The 20,406-nt window shown below is 39.8% G+C and overlaps 1 protein-coding gene across 15 annotated transcripts in view; it reads left to right on the forward strand.

Annotated features, from left to right (window-relative positions):
• nedd4l (NEDD4 like E3 ubiquitin protein ligase) overlaps positions 1 to 20,406 on the forward strand; it is a 316,982-nt gene that overhangs the window by 281,358 nt on the left and 15,218 nt on the right. For all 15 annotated transcript variants that reach the window (XM_052036646.1, XM_052036653.1, XM_052036662.1 and 12 more), the window contains 7 exons: positions 254 to 483; positions 3,266 to 3,387; positions 8,487 to 8,557; positions 10,717 to 10,812; positions 12,072 to 12,145; positions 15,015 to 15,075; positions 16,467 to 16,526. In XM_052036646.1, the coding sequence (XP_051892606.1) occupies positions 254 to 483; positions 3,266 to 3,387; positions 8,487 to 8,557; positions 10,717 to 10,812; positions 12,072 to 12,145; positions 15,015 to 15,075; positions 16,467 to 16,526 (714 nt within the window). The remainder of the gene's footprint in view (positions 1 to 253; positions 484 to 3,265; positions 3,388 to 8,486; positions 8,558 to 10,716; positions 10,813 to 12,071; positions 12,146 to 15,014; positions 15,076 to 16,466; positions 16,527 to 20,406) is intronic.

Genomic DNA, 20,406 nt, shown 5'->3' on the forward strand with positions numbered 1-20,406 from the left:
TCAGGAGCCGGTTCGATACCGGTAAGGTGAGTTGCCACAATATAATGTTATATCATGATAGTTTTTTCTCAGACTGCTAACCTCCTCACACACATTTTCATTTATTTAAGCAACAACAATGTGTGGTTTCTTACATTAGGATTTTAGAAATTTTTGGCTTTTTCTGCGCTGAATTTATTTCCAAATGGAAGAGAAATATGTGTTTTGGACAATAAACTCCATCATTGATTTTTGGTTCCATTTTTTATTCCAGGCTGATATTCCCAATAGATTTGAAATGAAACTGCATAGAGGCAACATTCTAGAGGAATCTTATAGACGAATTATGTCCTTAAAACGACCAGATGTGTTGAAGGCTCGACTTTGGATAGAATTTGAGTCAGAAAAAGGACTTGATTATGGAGGTGTTGCAAGAGAGTGGTTCTTTCTTTTATCCAAGGAAATGTTCAATCCTTACTATGGGCTTTTTGAATATTCGGCCACGTAAGTATGGGATGTCTTCTTAGCTATAGTAAAATAACCTTGTACTTATTCAAAATTTAGCAATATATCTATAAGTAGCTGAAGTATTAGAATTCATAGGAACAGTCAATCCTCAAGCCTATATTGTGGTATGGTTGGATCCTAGATGGTCTATATTTTAAGTCCATTTACCTGCCTTTGGTACCTCATCTTAATGTTCTTTGCTAACAAATTTCTATGAATGTTCAATTAAGCTAGATTTAACAGCATTTTAATAGTGACAGGCCTAGAAGTTGGATTAGAACAAAAACAGATCTGAGTCATAATGTGCAAATTGCACATAAAAAGCATTTGATGCATGTTCTGAAAATGTTTGCTCCCATTTCTGGTGAATTCTACTCACCAAGAAGTTGGATGGGGTATTTCCTGTTGTAATTCATCTCAGTGCTAGTGCCCTGTTATATTTCAAACGTACAGATGATATATGCATGCATGATGCGTGTTTCTGACATACTGACTGAAATGGAATCAAAAAGTCACAAGCTACAACCTATGCACACTCACAATACAACAAGCAAATAATGCAGCGTCAGGAACTATATATGAATTTAAGGATTCCCACTAACACATTGTTTTATATGCACAAACCCCATGTTTATTGATTTACAAGTGCTATTCATTGCAGAAAGGCTACATTGTTAGGTACCACATCTTGCGATCTCTAGATTAGGGGTGTGATTAGGCCTCTTAAGACCCCACTGCACCACCCTTTATCCAAAGATTTCCCATGGTGTCATTGCTTTGGAGTGTGCATTTTGACTGAGTAACCCATTTCTAAAAAAGCGATATGTGATTGACATAGCAACTGTAAAGTCATAGTCAAGTTTATTGTCATATGCACAAGTGCAAAGAAAAACTTACTTGCAGCGGCATCACAGGCACATAGCATCATATAAGCAGTGTTCACAAGAAAAACATAAATTAAGCAAAAATTATACATAATTTTTACAAGAAAACATAATTAGAACAAGAAAAAACAAAGTCCATTTTAGTGCAAAGCGGTCATAGCGTTGCTGAACTGTAGTGATTAGGGTTTTGCCATGTGGTTCAAGAACCAAATGGTTGAAGGGAGGTAGCTGTTCTTGAACCTAGTGGTGTGGGACTTCAGGCTTTTCTTTCTCCTGCACGATGGTAGCTGTGGGGCTCTACCAGTTCTGAAAATGAGAAAACCACAATAGTGATTTCTTAAAGCATGGTATCCCAATTTTGCATGTACTTGTTTGGTGATCCACTAATTAGCAATAGCCCAAAACCCAGTGCCCATTAAATACACCAAAAGTGGACAAGATTCAATTTCCAGGCTTCAGTTTCAGATTTTCTCTATCTTTTGTCACCCAACATGGCCGAAATCAGCTTGAATTCCGAAACTTCCTTGTTCTGGCTTCTATCAAAGAATGTATAATTTCTCCCTATTCTGCCTTTCAACACCCTTAATTATCACAAATGAAATCATATCTCACCCTTCTATAATCAAGTGATTATATATCTCCTTGAATAATTCAGTTAAGTGCCCAAACTTGCTTGAATCATTCCTGGATCAATGTTTACTTTTGTAAAATGCTGACCAGAAGTATAGAGATACTGAGTCATTAAAATAAAATCCAATGAGTAGGTGATGCTATTATGCCTAAACAGGCTCAGGAGGAGCCCAAATCACTCAATTGCTATCATGGCATCTATTTATGACAATGTTAGCCTGGAATATGCTACAGACTTGCAGGCACATGTGCACTGTAACACACAAGTCTGGAATGCACTGTAAGTCAGATGCCTACCCATCTGCCCTCCCTCTCTGCTCCTAGGCTTGCGTCCTAGAGAACTCCACAAGTTGCCAAGTTAAGGGATAGGATACACTTCATATCTGGCCCCTCAGCTTTACGCCAGCTATAGCTGGCAGATCTAATATGGCTCTATTCATTTGAATGGAGCTTATGATCATTTAAAAGGTAAGATTAGTTACGTTTTTACATGAATGTACAGTTTTAATCAATGTTTCATTAGTTTTTAAATGCACTTGTCATTGTTTCAACTGTCTGACCATCCAGGTGGTCTCTGGTCAGGAATTTAACTAGTACTGCCTGCATTCCAGTTGCCATTTGCTTTCCATTGTGCCTCTTGGAATGGGTGTGGTGGTGATGCTGACAGAGCATTAGGAACCATGCAATTGCAAAAATTTAGTTCAGCTGTGGCCATAGTGTGGATGTCAACTACGTCAGTGTGATTCAACCCTTATTCTCAGAAAGTTCGAGCCAATCTTGCCCATGTGTTCTATAATGCAATTAAGGATGGCAGAGGTGACACGTATTCAGCTTAAGCCAAGGCACAGTCTGACTCTTCTACTGGATGTTAAAGCACTCCCAACACTAAAGATAAAAAGTATCAAGGTCTTGAAATGAGTTGGCCAATATTTTTCTCCCATTCAAGGCCACTAATAAAATTTCTGTTTACCAGTTTAACTATTTGCTTTTTATAAGTGCTTGCTGCAGGCAGGTTGGCTGCCAGATGTATTGAAATAATGTGAGTGCAGTAGATGTTTGTACATAAATCATGTTTTGTCCTAATCAAACCAAAGTTGTGGCATTCAGATCTTAAGTTCATATAACTAGAGTTCTGTCTGAAACATGTAAAATTAAATCCAAAATTGCTAATTGTTCTGTTTTCATTTGCCCTATTAACCCTAAAAAAGTAACTCATTGTTCTCTTCAGTATTTTAAATTTATCTTATTTCTAAAATGCTTTTCAGAGATAATTACACACTTCAGATCAACCCAAATTCTGGTCTTTGTAATGAAGATCATCTTTCTTACTTCAAGTTCATTGGGCGTGTGGCTGGAATGGCAGTGCACCACGGCAAGCTACTGGATGGTAAGTTAGGTAGTTTAATTATATATCAGTACAATTAGAATTCAATTGACATGTTTAACCATTTTTAAAAAATGCTGGTATTAATCATAAAAGATGTCAGAAGAGGTAGGGGAGGTCCTTAATGAATACTTTGCTTCAGTATTCACCAGTGAGAGAGACCTTGACAATTGTGGGGATGGCGTACAACAGGCTGATATGCTAGGGCACGTCGACGTGAGGAAGGAGGATGTGCCGGGGCCGGATGGGATATATCCAAGGTTATTATCGGAAGCGAGGGAAGAGATTGCTGCGCCTTTGACAATGATCTTTGCGTCCTCACTGGCCACAGGAGTAGTGCCAGATGATTGGGGGGTGGCAAATGTGGATTCTTTGTTCAAGAAAGGGAGTAGGGATAACCCTGGGAATTACAGACCAGTGAGTCTTACTTCAGTGGTGGGCAAATTACTGGAGAAGATTCTTAGAGACAGGATTTATAGGCATTTGGAGAAGCATAGGCTGATTAGGGACAGTCAGCATGGCTTTGTGAGGGGCAGGCCATGCCTCATGAGCCTGATTGAATTCTTTGAGGATGTGACAAAGCACATTGATGAAGGTATAGCAGTGGATGTGGTGTACATGGATTTTAGTAAGATGTTTGATAAGGTTCCTCATGGAAGGCTCATTCAGAAAGTCGGGAGGCATGGGATCCAGGGAAAGTTGACTGTGTGGATTCAGAATTGGCTCGCTCACAGAAGACAGAGGGTGGTTGTAGATGGAGCGTATTCTGCCTGGAGGTCAGTGACCAGTGGTGTTCCGCGGAGATCTGTTCTGGGACCCCTGCTGTTTGTGATTTTTATAAATGACTTGATGAGGATATGGAAGGGTGGGTTAGTAAATTTGCCGACGATACCAAGGTTGGTGGTGTTGAGGATAGTGTAGAAGGTTGCAGGACATTGATAGAATGCAGAGCTGGGCTGAGAAGTGGCAGATGGAGTTCAACCCGGAAAAGTGTGAAGTGATACACTTCGGGAAATTGAATTTGAAGGCAGAATACAAGGTTAATGGCAGGATTCTGAGCAGTGTGGAGGAACAGAGGGATCTTGGGGTTCACATCCATAGATCCCTCAAAGTTGCCGTGCAGTTTGATAGGGTTGTTAAGAAGGTGTATTGTGTGTTGGCCTTTATTAGTCAGGGTATTGAGTTCAGGAGCTGCGAGGTAATGTTGCAGCTCTATAGAACTCTGGTTATACCACACTTGGAGTATTGTGCCCCGTTCTGGTCGCCTCATTATAGCAAAGATGTGAAAGCTTTAGAGAGGGTGCAGAGAAGATTTACCAGGATGCTGCCTGGATTGGAGAGCATGTCTTATGAGGATAGGTTGAGTGAGCTAGGGCTTTTCTCTTTGGAGAGAAGGAGGATGAGAGGTGACTTGACAGAGGTTTACAAGATAATAAGAGGCATAGATCGAGTAGACAATCAGAGACTTTTTCCCAGGGCAAAAATGGCTAACACAAGGGGGCATAATTTTAAGGTGATTGGAGGAAGATATAAAGAGGGATGTCAGGGATAGGTTTTTAACACAGAGAGTGGTGGGTGCATGGAACGCACTGCTGGCAGAGGTTGTGGGAGCAGATACATTAGGGACATATAATAGACTCTTAGGTAGCCACAGGAATGACAGAGAAGTGGAGGGCTATGTGGGAGGGAAGGGTTAGATAGATATTAGAGCAGGATAAAATGTTGGCACTACATCGTGGGCTGAAGGGCCTGTACTGTGCTGTAATGTTCTGTGACTGTTTCATAAAAGAATTACAGAATGTTTGCTACACAGGAAAAAACCATCCAGCTCTCAAGTCCACATCACTTGCATGTAGGAGTCCCATCTCTTACCTTCTCCCCATAACCCTGCAAATCCTTTCCTTTCTGATATTTTTCTAGCTCGCTTTTGAATGCTACAGTTGAATCTGTCTCCACTACTATCCCTGCCGGTGCATTCCAGACCTTTGCCCCTCACTTTTGGTTCTTTTGCCAGTTGCCTTCATTTTATGTCCCCTAGTTCTTGACCCCTCTTCTGAGGGGAACCATTTTTTTCACTGTCTTTACCCTTAATGATTTTGAATACCTTTGTCAGATATCATCACATTCTTCTCTTTTCAACAGAAAATGAACTTCTCCAATTTATCCAAATAAGGCCCTCTTTCCTGGAATTATTTTGGTAAATTTCTTCTGCACCACCTACAAAATCTTTACATCTTTTCAAAAGTGCGGCACTAAGTACTGGACATGATGCATTGCAGTCCAAAAATATGTTCAACATGACTTGCTTGTAGCCCAGAATATTCTTCTGAACAACAATTAATACTTCACATTTCTCAGCATTAATTTCACCTGCCACCTATCTGTTCATTCTACCAATCTGACTATATCTCTTTGAGGCCCTCTCACAGTTCACTGTGCCTCCAAGTTTCAAGTTTCCAAGACCCAGGAAATTGTGTCCTGAGTCCCCAAGTTCAGATTTTTAACGTTTAGGTTAAGGAAGGCACTGAACCTTGCATAGGTCCCTGGAGAACTTCATTGTGCAATTTTGTCCAGTTCAAAAGGTAACCTTTCACTACTGGTCTCTGTTTCCTCTTAATTAGTCAATTTTCTATCCATGCTGCCACAGGCTCTTTCATTCTGTCTTAATATTGAGCTTGTTATGTGACATTTTGCTAAATGGCCTTTGGAAGTCCATACCATTTCAAATGTATTTCCCTCATCAACCCCTCTCTATTACCTCATATCCTCTGAAGTAAATTAGACATGATTTCACTTTGTTCTGGTGTTCTCTAATCAATCCCCAAGTGTCCAAATAATTGCTAATTCTGATTCTGGTTATTGTTTCTGGAACTTTCCTCAACACCAACATTGATCTAACTGGTCTGTAGTTCTTTATTTTATCCTTGTACCCCTTTTTTAAACAAAGGTGTAAAATTTGCCACTTTCCAATCCTCATGCACCACCCTGAATCCAAAGATGTTTGGAAGATTGTGGCTAGGGCCTCTGGAATTTCTTCTCTTCCTTCACCCACCAATCTGAATGTATCCCATCTGGAGCAGGTGAATTATCCACTTCAAATGTATCAAATGCTTCTAGTATAACTTCTGGTATAACTTCTAGTATATCCCCTTCATCAATTTGTATCACATCTAAAACCTTAGCCAAATCTTCCCTTATTGACCTCCAGCAGCACCCCCTTCTGTAGTGAAGACTGATTTAAAACATTCATTTAATATCCAAACCATGCCTTTGCCTTGAGGCGATTTCCTTTTTGGTATCAAGTTCTCTTGCAATACTTTTCCCATTCAGTTGTCTGTGGAATATTTTTGGATTCATTTTCATGTTGTTGCCAGTCTTTTCTTATGCTCCCTCTTTGCCTCTCATTTCCTTTTTCACTTCCAAACTTTCTGTAATCAGTCTGGTTCTTGACTGGCTTAACAACCAAGTGGCAATTTCTTAAATTTGTCTGAATTTAGTATTTGATTGTCTTTGTGTAACCTGTTTGTAGCATGAATTTCTTTATCACTTTGCTTTTGAAATTAAGAGTGAGCCTTTTTACATTGGACAAATTAAACAAAGGTTTCTTGTTCAATCCAAGATACTTGGAGAATCAAAAGGTTGCTGGAAAAGTTTCTCATTGCAGTTGTATGTGAGGTGTATTTCAACAAAAAAAAGCACGAGCAATTTAGCCCAACTGCATTACTAAAACTCATTTTGCATCAGGAAGAATTTTTGGTGTGACCCATATATATCATTATGGCCAAGGTGATGGTCTCTAAAGTACAGAATGGAATATTATCTGTTTCAGGTGCTGAGTCTATTGGGGAAACAGGCGCTCTGTAATGAATTTTAAAGCTGATTTTTTTTTATGTATAAATGAACATAGAACAGTACAGCACAGAACAGGCCCTTCGGCCCACAATGTTGTGCTGACATAGCTAATTGCTCCTACCTGCAGAATGCCCAGGGTGCCCAAACGAGGAAAGTATCTGAAAAGTTTTAGATATTCTTTCACAGTAGAGTAAACAAATGCATTTTGAAACAACATAAATCTGTATAGGTTAAGTAAATATCACTCAGCACTACTCTTCTAAGTAAGAAAAATCAGCAGAGGAAAGGTCCTTCATCTAACAAAAGAAATCCTGGGTAAATTTTATTGCAATTGTCAAGTCTTAAAAACTCTTGATGGCAAAACTTGTGACTACACATTCAAGAAACAACCATTAGATACAAGTTGTACACACCTCACTACCCATTCAGCATTTTATTAAATAAGTGTGTTGTATCTGGTCTCCATCCACTTCAATCACTTGTCTGTTCATTGTTGTCTTCATACCCCACTGGAGATCATTCAGTTATCACTCTGCCCATTTTCCCTCCACAATCCACTTGACCACCATTGAGTGCAGATGCTACGTTGTTTTCTCTGGGGTGACTTGTTTAATTTTAACTTATTCTTCAGTATTATTCTTTGAGGTTTTATGTCATTAATATTAGCTTTCATATCAGTTTATTGTTGGATTGTGTATTGAAGTGTTAGAAGGTGTGAAGGAAGATCTTAATTTAAGTAATACCAAGCAGGTAGCATTGAAAGCCAGCAGAATTGTGAGATTTTGTGATGGGACGTAATGTATGCTTGAAAATCTGCAGACAATGAAATCTAAAATAAAAACACAAAATGCTGGGAACTCTCAGCAAGTTAGGGGAGAGAACTGTTAAAATTTCAGGTTATATAAAAACTTACAAAAAGTTATAAATAATAAGATATATTGGGTGTACGTAGTTAAACATTAAGGATATGTGATGTGAAGTTTCTTTGATTGAGGCCACAAGATAATGTGTTCATAACACACAGTTCCAACATTACCTAGAGATGGCAGTAAAAGAAGCACTTTTCATATTTCTGCCATGTCACAAATCCTGGTAGACAAATTTTATTATTATTTTCCTTGCTGATGAAAATCACAAAATTGAACATTGCAGGTTTGTTCCAGGCAGTAATTCCTGTTCATGACCAACTAAAATTCAGGCCTAATAATCTTGAGTTTTCATCTAGTTCATTCATCTTGTTTTTATTTCAGGCTTCTTCATCAGACCCTTTTACAAGATGATGTTGGGAAAATCAATCACACTGAAAGACATGGAGTCGGTGGTAAGTACAAAAGCAAACATACAAGTTACTCCATATCATCATTGCTTTCAAAAGAAAATTACACGTGATCTTACCTATAAACCCTTGAAGTTTTATACTGTAAAATTGCTTGGTAATTTGGTTTAAATTTGTACATTTATGTAATTTTATTCTTGATTTTCCTTACTCTCTTTATCTCATTTATACATAGCCGCTGCTCATTTCTCCTGGTGTTGGATGGCTCCATTGCCATGTGCTGTGCAATACATTACCCATAACTACAAGGTGATAACATGCCAATAAGTTTAATATTCCACAATCTTTGATGCAGAGCCTGGATGGCTTACGACATTAAAAAACAGATTCTTAAGTTTTAGGACCCCTGATTCTCTGAAAGTTTTGTTTTTAAGCAATACTTGAAGTATTTTTTATCAAAATGTAACAGTTCTGAACTAGATCTAATGGCAGAAGAAACTAAGTACTGTCAGTTCTCCAATGTACAACTCGTGGAGATTATTTTGTACATTCTGTACATTATTATTTATGCTATAAGTACATTAGGTAGAATGGTATTCATTGTTTATGAATATCCAATTATATACAGTCTCTATATCAGTCAATAATTTGTGAATGGCCTGTTTTCCATTGCATTTATTTTCCTTTCTAAATATTCCTGACACTTGCATAAAACAGCCACATTTTGTTATGCAAATTAACAACAAAAGAAGGAAGAGCTTTACACAATTAATGCAAGACAACCAACTGATGATATCAGATTCTGCCACTGATTGCCTAGTCATCTTCTTTGTTTGTTGTAAACTGTATCAGGTCAATAGGAATCTGTTGGCATTTATTGCTAGTAATTATTACATTTCATATCGACGCAGTTAACAGAGCCGCTGCCTTACGGCGCCAGAGATCCATTTCAATCCTGATTTCTAGTGCTGTGTGTGGAGTTTCCATGTACACCTTTTGACCGTGTGGTTTTCTGCCACATCTCAAAGACGCGCGAATTGGTAGGTTAATTGGCCACTGTAAATATTCCCTCATGTGCAGGTGAGTGGTAGAACAAGGGCAGATTTGATGAGAATGTGGTGAAAATAAAAATGGGATTAATGTTAGATTAGTGTAAATAGGTGGTTAATGGTCAGCACAGAATTGTTGTTTCCAAGGGCCTGATTCCATGCTGTATCTGTCTGCGACTGTTTCTAACTTGCTCTTACTATAGATGCCATTCAAGAGCTTGTCAGGCATTTGCCCTCACCAGTGGCATAAAGAAAATATTTATATTATAGCAGAGAATATCACACTTATGAGAACCAATTAGATGTAGTTCAAATGTTTTGCTATTTAGGATTCTGCAGTAGCTTCCTACTTTTCACTGGATTCAGAGTTCAATGTTTGCATTGGAAAGCTATTGCTGCTCATAGCAAGCTAACTAAAAGAGCATGGAACTACTATAAGCTCACCATCAAATCCAAAACACTCGCGTACAAGGCTAGTGTGTTTTGCACACGTGTGCATCATAGGTTATCATGTACAACCTGTGCACATGAAGAATAAAGGATAAGTAGCTTCTAACTGTGTTTTTATTGCCACATACTTCATAACAAATGGCAAAATAGACTCACCACCACAGTGGTTCTTCAGAGTTCAAATTTACCAAATGAAAAGTTTGCACTGGTTAGACCATCTGAGGAGGATAGTTGCACAGCCAAGAGCACTCTATATGAGGAGTTAGCAGAGGGAAGAAAGCCACAGGCTGCCCCAAGCTTCACCGAGGATGCATGTGAGTGAAACACAAAGGCATTTGACATTGATCCCGACCAATATGAATTCCTGGTGAAGGATTGGAAGAAATGGCATCATTTCTCTATCAAGACATTAAAGTCTATGACAGGAATTGCCTACAACAGGTTGAAGGAATCGAATGTAGTTTCTCAGAACTCCCGTTATGACACAAGCACTTGCAATAATTGCAGTAGATCACGGAAATCTCAGATTGGACAATATCCAGTCACCTGCAGACCTAAACCATGTTTTTTTTTCGCATTTCAGTGTTTAAATACTGTACGTGGGTTTGGAACATAGACTTAATTCATAGCATCAGTTACTGCATTCATTGGTTATGCCCATTATGTACTACATTTAACCTTTAATCCTGTTCTGCCCTGTTATAGGATGGTGAATATTTCAATTCTTTAAGGTGGATTCTTGAAAATGACCCCACTGAGCTGGATCTCAGATTTTGCATAGATGAAGAAAATTTTGGGCAGGTATGTAGACATCTTACCTCGTGACAGATTTCAAGAGTGCAAGATTTCAAGCCAGTCATCATGATAATATCTATAAATCATTGAGTTTTTGAAAACTCCAGTAATATCAGTTCACCAAAATTTGAACTGATAATCTTGTTTGATCAATATTTTTCATCAAATTTTAATGAGTCATCCTGATTATGTGAATGTGTTGATGCCTAAAGAAGCTAAATGATTCTGGTCAAAATAAAATCCAAGCATAACTGTCAACATCAGGGTATAAAAGAAATCCTGGATATGTGCTGAGACTCCAAGCCTTGTTGAGTGACAGATGGTACTGAGTGCAGATGCCACGTGGAGTAGAACAATAAGCCCTTCTTATTACTTCCTATGTAAGTGAGAGGTGGTGTACAATCTGAGGATAAGGAGGCAAAGAGCTTTTTAAATCATATTACTTTAGTCTAATGTGTTAATCATTGCAGTTTTCTCTGTTTTCAATTGTTTTTTAAAAAATTATTTTCAAAAATTTTAATAGTTTTTATATATCTCTGAATGTCAGGGATGTTTAAAAACTGTTAAAGATCAGTGTCGGCTTTGACAGCAGATGAACCTCCATCTGAGCTTTGCCATGCATCAGGGAAGTTCTAGAGGAGGGGCTCGCTTCACTCTGCTGCCTGAAAATGAGTTGCCATCTTGTCTTCCCCACCTAACTTAAAACATGATGGGCCAGCAAGATCAGTCCTCCACATCCAGCCCTGGTGTGCTAGGGATCTGAGGTGGCAGTTCAGTGCCAGGTCCAATAACATAAGCCAGTTACCGGGTGGATTAGTACAGTGACTTCTTGTCATGTGAGCAGTGGAGTGACATTTATTGTCTTGCTGATACCACCCGGAGCAAGGGGTGTAGCCCAGTAACAGCATCCATTTGAGGCTGGTCATGATATCTTACCTGTCTTGCGACATCTGCTGTCTAGGAGTAGTTTGTTTCATGAGTGATGCACCCCCAAAACATTAGTGCTCATCTTGATGACCATTTGTTGCTGCAGCTCCATGAAGAGGTAGCCTACAGTGATCATTGTACCCATGCTCCTTACTAGAAATCACCTTGCTGTATGATTAATACTTCTAAGTATTCATTTCATTAAAAGAAATGAAATGCAATGCATGTTTCATGAGTCTGAATTACATTGATTGTAGATTGCTGTTTTCTGTTTGAGTATCATCATCTTGTCAGCCTCTCTGTTGTGCAGCTTCACTCATTTGGCTTGTCCTTCGTAGACCTATCAAGTGGATCTGAAACCCAATGGTTCAGACATGGTGGTTACCAATGAAAACAAAAGGGAGTATATAGAGTAAGTGAATGTTTATTTAATTTAATAGTCTTCCCCCTTGCAGAAATAGTTCCTCTCTATTTAAACTACTATTTCTCATTAACGCTTTGAAAATGGTGATCAAATAACCAGTTGACCTCACAAATTTAATGAAATGTGTTCCAAGTCGGTATAAATCCTCTTCATTATCTCCATGGACCAGATCTCTTCTCTAATGTAGGTTGCTTAGAACTGTTCAGAGTTCTAACCAAAATATTGTATTGCTGTAACTTTAATTCTCTTATATTAGTCCTCTAAGCCAAAATTCCATTGGCAATTTTTATAATATTCCAGACCAGAGCATGACATTTTAATGATGATGTTCTTGGAAACCTTGCATTCCTCCAAACTGCCAGAGTTTTGAGCAACACACAAAAAATGCTGGAGAAACTCAGCAGGTCAGGCAGCAACTATGGAGGGAAATGAACAGTCGACGTTTTGGGCTGAGACCCTTTCAGGACTGAAAAGAAAGAAGGCAGAAAGACAGAATAGAAGGGTGAGGGGAGGGGGAGGAGCACGAGGTGGCAGGTGATTGGTGAATCCAGGTGAGAGTGGGAAGATAGGTAGGTAGGGGAGGGGTGAAAGTGGGAATGACGTGAGAAGCTGGAAGGTGATTGGTGGAAGAGGCCGAAGAAGAAGGAATCTGATAGGAGAGGACAGTAGACAATGGAATAAAGGGAAGAAGGTGAGCAGGTCATGAACGTGGGGGAGAGGAAAGAGAAAGGGCAAAGGGGCCACAGGAAAAGGAAAAGAGTTGGTGGGGGGTGGGGGTGAAGGATGACAAAGAGGAGTGATTGCTGGAAGTTAGAGAAACCAATGTTGATGCTGTCAGATTGAAGGCTACCAAGATGGAATATGAGGTGTTGTTTCTCTAATCTGCGTCTAGCCTCAACTTGGCGGTAGAGGAGGCCACGGACAGACATGTCAATGTGGGAATGGGAAGTGGAATTAAAATGGCTGGCCACCAGGAGATCCTGGCTGTTACAACAGATGGAGTGAAGGTGCTTGACGAAGTGATCCCCCACTCTGTGTCAGGTCTCACCGATGTAGAGGAGGCCGCACCAGGAGCACTGGATGCAATAAATGACACCGATGGATTCACATGTGAAGGACTGCCTCACCTAGAAGGACTGTTGGGGGCCCTGAATGGTGGTGAGGGAGGAGGTGTAGGGGCAGGTGTAACATTTAGCATGGTTGCAGGGATAAGTGCCTGGAAGGGGATCAGTGGGAAGAGAGGAGCAGACAAGGGAGTCATAGAGAGAGCAATCCCTGCAGAAAGCAGAGAGGTGAAGATATGGCTGGTGGTGGGATCTTGTTGGAGATGGCAAAAGTTGCAGAGAATGATATATTGGATGCAGAGGCTCGTGGGGTGGTAGGTGAGGACTTTTATCCCACCCTTTTATTCTGGCTTCTGCCTTCTTCTCTTTCTTTCCAGTCCCGATGAAGGGTCTTGGCCCAAAACATCGACTGTTCATTTCCCTCCATAAATGCTGCCTGACCTGTTGAATTCCTCCAGCATTTTGTGTGTTGCTCCAGACTTCCAGCATCCGTGGTCTTCCTTGTGCCAGAGATTTGAACTTTTTATCATTTAGTAAATATTTGGTTTTATCCTTTTTGTTCCAAATGGATGATTTGCATTTGCCCCTATTGACAACCATGTTTCTGTCTTTCAGAAAATCTGTTAAGATCCAGTGATTTCCTAACAGTTTTTTTTTAGAATAAAGGGTCATTAAATCTACAGTGTTCTTACCAACCTCTTAAAATTTTGGGATGGAAACTTGATAGCCCTGGGAATTCTCATCCCTTTTTTTGTTCATTACCTTTGTTGATTTTGGTGGGTCCCTCTGCTGATCTGATTTTTGCTCAATTGGGATGTTTGGTGTTCTGTCCTTTTCTTCTTCTGTTATATACACAGGTTTTCTTTATGATTACTCAGTAATTATTTCCTTCTGGACTTGTCAATTTGTTCTTTAACTATAATGACAATTAATTTGAAATATAAATTGAAATAAGAGGTCTTTCTGACTTTCATTGGATGCAGAATTTGTAGCATATCTCATGGTTCCAGACTAAAACTATGTGTGGTGAGGTTTGTGCTGTTCCTCAACAGAGCCTGAAAATGGAGTTTTTCTTCATCACAAATTGTTCTTCTCTGAAATTGGAGTCTGCGTGCTCAATTTTCTCATTGCCATTCTGTATTCCGATGTTACAAAAACATGCAATTAAAATTCTGTTTAATGTCATAATTTTGAATATTTGTTATAGTAATATGTTTTACCATATTTGGAAGGATTATTATAAAGGATTATTAGTCACAAAAATGATGAAGCATTTGACCCAGCTGTTTGACTCTTCCATTACCAACTTCAGTACCTGATTGCTCATTGAATGTTACCAGACTTTTGTTCCTTCACAATCATCATTCGTGGCATTACTAATGCTTGGTAGGAAGTTTTGTGGTAATTGTCCTCAGCATGTCTCTCAGCAGTTAATGTTCGTGATAACTTACCATGAAATAATTCTCAAATTTAGTCTCTTCTTGCTCATTGGAAACATGCATATCACTGTAAATTATCCCTCGTTTTCCTCCCTCTAAATTTGAAAACAACCATCATTTTATCTTTCCTCATTATTCAGTCCTTTAATACATTAAACATTACACTGCATCTCTACACAAGTTCTGTGTTTCATTATGTACTGTCGTGTAGGAATTCAAAACTAAGCAATGAACTAGTTCAAGTGATGCTTATTTTTCAACCTACTGAAACTTTAAAAAGCTGAAAGGAAAATGAAGTTATTGAGTATACTGATGCCTTTCTGGAATTACTTTTACTTTGTCTCTCATCTGCAGCCTGGTCATCCAGTGGAGGTTTGTTAATCGGGTACAGAAGCAGATGAACGCCTTCATGGAGGTAACTGATTATTTTTGTAATGTCAAACTGACTATTCATTTTGAACTGTGTTTCCTGTGTCTGTAGCTGCTATTTTATCAATAACTCTTAAGATGTTAGCTGCTGAATGGAGCATTCACACCAGGGTTTCTGCTTGTGTACTTGAAATTCACACAAAAAAAATCGCAGCTTTCTACCAGAACTTTGGCGTTAACTAATACATTTTCCCTGAAATAGAATTTTATGTTTCCCTTCCTGCAAAATTAGGGTTTAAATCTCCTTAATCAAGGTTTTGGAGATAGTTGATTGATTGTGCAGATCAACTAAATATTAACAACCTGATGGGCACAGAAAGTATGCAAAGACCACAAGGTGGCGCTCAGTGCACTTGCATCAAGTAGCTGACATGCATAGAACATAGAACATTACAGGCCCTTTGGCCCAAAATGTTGTGTCGACATTTTATCCTGCTCTAAGATCTATCTAACCCTTCTCTCCCACATAGCCCTCCATTTTTCTATCATTCATGTGGCTACCTAAGAGTCTCTTAAATGTCCCTAATGTATCTGCCTCCACCACCTCTGTCGGCAGTGTGTTCCACGCATCCACCACTCTGAATTTAAAAAAAACTTACCTCTGACATCCCCCCTGCACTTTCCTCCAATCACCTTAAAATTTTGCCCTGGGAAAAACTCTCTGACTGTCTACTCAGTCTATGCCTCTTATCGTCTTTTATGCCTCTATCAAGTCACCTTTCATCCTCCCTCGCTCCAAAGAGAAAAGCCCCAGCTTGCTCAACCTATCCTCAGAGGGCACTTTAATTTTATTTCAACGATTATACTGTATTGTTAAACAGTGGTTCCTTTGTTGTCAAATTTTGGAGCAAATAATGTAAATATGGATCTATGTTTGAGAAAGCTGGCCAAAATTAGTTGTTTCTCCTCATTTTCAATAATGTGTGAATGGTGTCCTTCATCAGTAAATATTTTTATATACTATGTAAAGCTGTAACTCCTTTAAAGCTAATATAGCTTTGGAATGGTTGAATGGAAGTTTCCATTTTCAATACTTTTTTGGCTGCCTTTGAGGATGCTAAACGGAAGCAAGGCATTCTTTACAAGGAGTTCAGAAGAGAAGTTCTACTGTTGTCTAACTCTTATAGTTCTATTACAAACTAGCAGCCTACCTTATTCATTGGAAATGGAACTGTGCAAAGTTAGCAGGAAAAAGCCTATGCATTTTACAATCATGTTAGTATGATTAATACCTGTCTAATTCTGGTCTCCCAATGTCTTTAACAATAATAGGAGCTGTCAATCAGATAATACAGAAAACTGAAATGTACTCTCTGGTGTATTCATAATTCTTGTACAAATGGTGATGATACTTTTTCATTAAAATTTCATTTTCAGGGCTTCACGGAACTCATTCCTATTGACTTGATTAAAATATTTGATGAAAATGAACTAGAGGTTAGTATTTTACTTTTTATTCTTTCCTGAATAATACCCCAACCCAACCTATTCCTCAACTCTACTCCATACAATCCCAAACAGTTTGGAACTTCTTAAATACACTCATCTGCTAATCTAGAGTTGCTGTTTAGAGTTGCTGTTTGCCCACAAACCATTTACATCATCCAGTACCTCAAATGAAGCACAGGCCCATATATTGGATTTATTCTTTAAAATTTATTAATTTCATGTTGTGGTTAGTTATGCCTATTTTTTCTTTTTTTTTAATTAGCATGTGTTAATTTATCTGTTAAGTTCACAGTGGTAGTGTAATACTAACTCTGAAGATAACTTTAAGCTCACAGCTGGGTTGCTTCACATCAACATTCACCCACCTGGGACGTTCTCTCTTCACCCCTCTTCCCAACAGGCAGCCTGAGGGCACATACCACCAGGCTCAAGGACAGCTTCTATCCTGCTGTTATAAGACTATTGAATGGTTCCCTTATACGATGAGATGGACTCTTGACCTCACAAGCTACCTTTGTTATAACCTTATTGCCTATCTGCACTGCACTTCCTCTGTAGCTGTGACATTTTACTCTGTATTCTCTTATTGTTTTTACCCTGTACTACCTCAATGCACTGTGTAATGAACTGATCTGTATGAACAGTATGCAAGACAAATTTTTCACTGTACCTCGGTACAAGTGACAATGAGAAACCAATATCAATACCATTGTAAATGACAGAGTTCACAGGACAGAAGTAGGTCATTCAGCTCAACTGGTCTGTGCTAGATTTTATGCTCCACCTGACTCTCCACCCACCATATCAGCATATCCATTTCTTTTCTCACACGTGTGCTTATCCACCTCCCCTTTTAAGTGTGTCAATACTATTCACCTCAACTACTCCTTGTGGTAGTGAGTTCCTAATTCACACTATTATTGGGTAAAGTACTTTTGAATTCCCTATTTGATTTATTGTGATCACCTTGTATATACGGCTTGTAATTTTGATCTTAACACAAACAGGAACATCTTCTCAACATTTATCCTTTCATAATTTCAAAGACCATTAGCTCTCAGCCTTCTCTTTCCTTGAGAAAATAGCTGCAGTCAATTCTGCCTTTTCTGATGAGTACACCCTTTCATTTCCACTACTCTAAAGAGAACTGAAGCACACTTTTTGCAGAGAGCTTTACTTGCCAACGAGACTAAATGTTATGGGGAGGCAGGTTCTAATTACTGCTGCATATAGATATCATAAACTAACATTCACATCTTATCATGATTTGGCTTATGAAGCATTTTATCACCCCATACTGTGCAATAGCCCATGTAATATTGGCCACAACTGTCCTGAATGGATTAAAATAGAAGATATCTGAAGTATTATGTGAGCGATGAATCTCAACAGTGATTTTCCATTTGAATGAATGCAAGAGTGCTAAGAACTAAATAGTTGATTTACCAGGGAATTCTATTTTCTTTCCATTTCCCTTAAGGAATGTATTCTCATCTTCATTAAGAAATGCAATGTGAATTGTAGCATCGGCAAACAGTTGTTACCTAGTTACTTAAGGAGCCAAATTCCGACTGTGGTCGGGTAAAGCTGTCTTATCCTTCCAAATTTAGAAGTCTGCTTCATTGAATATTGATAACTTATAAGCAACTGTTAAGTTTTCAAAATGAGCTGTTAACTTCAAGACAAAAAAAAAGAACTCAGCGGATCTACTAGCATCTGTGGAGGCAAAAGGTGTAAGTTGACGTTTGGGGTCAAAACCCTGCATCATGACTGAGAGAGAAGAGGAAAGATTGCTAGTATATAGCAGTAAGTACTGGAGGTGGGATGGAGGCTGGTACAAGATAGGTAAAACCAGATGGGGAGTGGGTGATGGGCAGATGGAGCCAGGTGAGGGAGGGTGATGGAAAGGGTGAAAAAAATGAGGAGGAAACTAGGTAGATGGGTGAGGGTGTGTGGGAGGAGAACACCGGGGTGTGGTTACCCGAAATTGGTATATTCAATGTCCGTACCATTGGGTTGTACACTACTCAAGCAGAATATAAAATGTTATTCTTCCAATTTATATTTGGCAATGGAGAATGCCGAAGACAGAAGGGTCGGTGTGTGAGTGGGAAAGAGAGTTAAAATGACATGCAACTGGTAGGTCAAGGTGGCCATTGCGAACAGAGCGTAGGTGCTCCGCAAAACTGTCGCCAAGTCTACATTTGGTTTCACCAATGTAGAGGAGGCTACATTGCGAGCACCAAATGCAATAGACCAGGTTAGAAGTGGTGCAGGTAAACCTCTTCCTCACCTGGAAGGGCTGTTTGGGTCTTTGGATGGTGGTGAGGGAGGAGGTGAAGGTTGCAGGGAAAAGTGCCAGGAGACAGGGAGGGGTGGGTAGGGAGGGATAAGTGGTCCAGGAAGTCATGAAGAGAGTGATCCCTGTGGAAAACAGAAAGAGAGCAGAAGGGGCAAAGTGACTGGTGGTGGTATCATGTTGGAGTTACCAGAAATGACGGAGTTCGAGTTCTTGGATTAAGGGGCTGGTGGGGTGAAAAGTGAGGACCAAGGGAACTCTATTGCTCTTCTGTCTGGGGAGGTTGGTTGGGGGGGGGGGGGTGGTGTGAGAGCAGATGCATGGAAAATGGAGGGAGTGCGAATAAGGGATACATCAACTAAGGCAGGGGAAGCCACATTTCAGAAGCCCTTGAGTAGAAAGCCTCATCTTGAGAATAATTGCAGTGGAGAAATTGAGAAAAAGGAATAACATCCTTAGAGGAGACAGGTGGGTGGGGTATAGTTGAGATAGTTATCGGAATTAGTGGGTTTATAGAAGACGTCAGTAGCGAGTCTTGTCTCCTGAGATGGAGAAAGAGTCCCAGAATAGGGAAAAGTGTTGGAGGTAGGCCAGGTGAGTATGAGGGCAGGGTGGCAGAGGTGGTGAAATGAATGAGTTCTGCACAAGTGCAGAAGGCAGCCCTGATGCAGTCGTTGATGTAGGGGAGAAAGTTTGGGGGGGGGGTGGGGTTGAAAATGGGGTATGCCGGAATAGGCTTGGAACCAGGACAGTGCAACATAGCAAACAAAAAGACAGGCATTGCTGGGGCCAGTGCGAGTGCCCATAGCTTCCCCTTTTAATCTGCAGAAAGTGGAAGCAATCAAAAGAGAAGTTGATGAGGGTAAGGGCAAGTTCTGCCAAGCAGATGAGTAAGTTAGTGGAGGGGAACTGGTTGGGTCTTTGTTCGAGAGAGAATCAGAGGGCCCCAAGAGTCCTGGCAGGGGATGAGGTTGGATGAAGACTGGACGTTCATGATAAAGATGTGCTGGTTGGGACTATGGAATTGGAAATTATCGAAATGGTGGAATGCATGAGAGATGTCAGGGATGTAAGTGGGAATGGACTGGATAAGGGGAGAGAGCATGGAGTCCAGGTATGAAGAAACAAGTTCAGTGGGCTACCAGACCAACCAGACCAATCCTGTTTATGGACCTTGGGTAAGAGATAGAAGTGGACAGTGTGGTGTTGGGGCACCATGAGGTTGGAGGCTGTGGCAGGGAGATCTCCTGATGTGATGAGATCTGTAACGGTCCAGGAGGCAATGGTATTGTGTTCATTAGTAGGGTCGTGGTGTAGAGGAAGGTTTGAAGAGGTATCAGAAAACTGGCGTCACACCCTATGCACCTCGGGTGTCTGCAACGGCCATCTTGAGCTTTCAGTCACATGTCATTTTAACTTTCCTTCCCACTCACACATCGACCTGTCTGTCCTTGGACTTCTCCATTTCTAAGGAGACGCTGAACGTAAATTGAAAGAACAGCATCTTATATTCTGCTTGGGTAGCTTAAACCCAATGTTATGAGCATTGAACTTTTCAGTTTCACGTAA

Source organism: Pristis pectinata, chromosome 2, assembly GCF_009764475.1.
Source record: "Pristis pectinata isolate sPriPec2 chromosome 2, sPriPec2.1.pri, whole genome shotgun sequence".
Lineage (NCBI taxonomy): Eukaryota > Metazoa > Chordata > Chondrichthyes > Rhinopristiformes > Pristidae > Pristis > Pristis pectinata.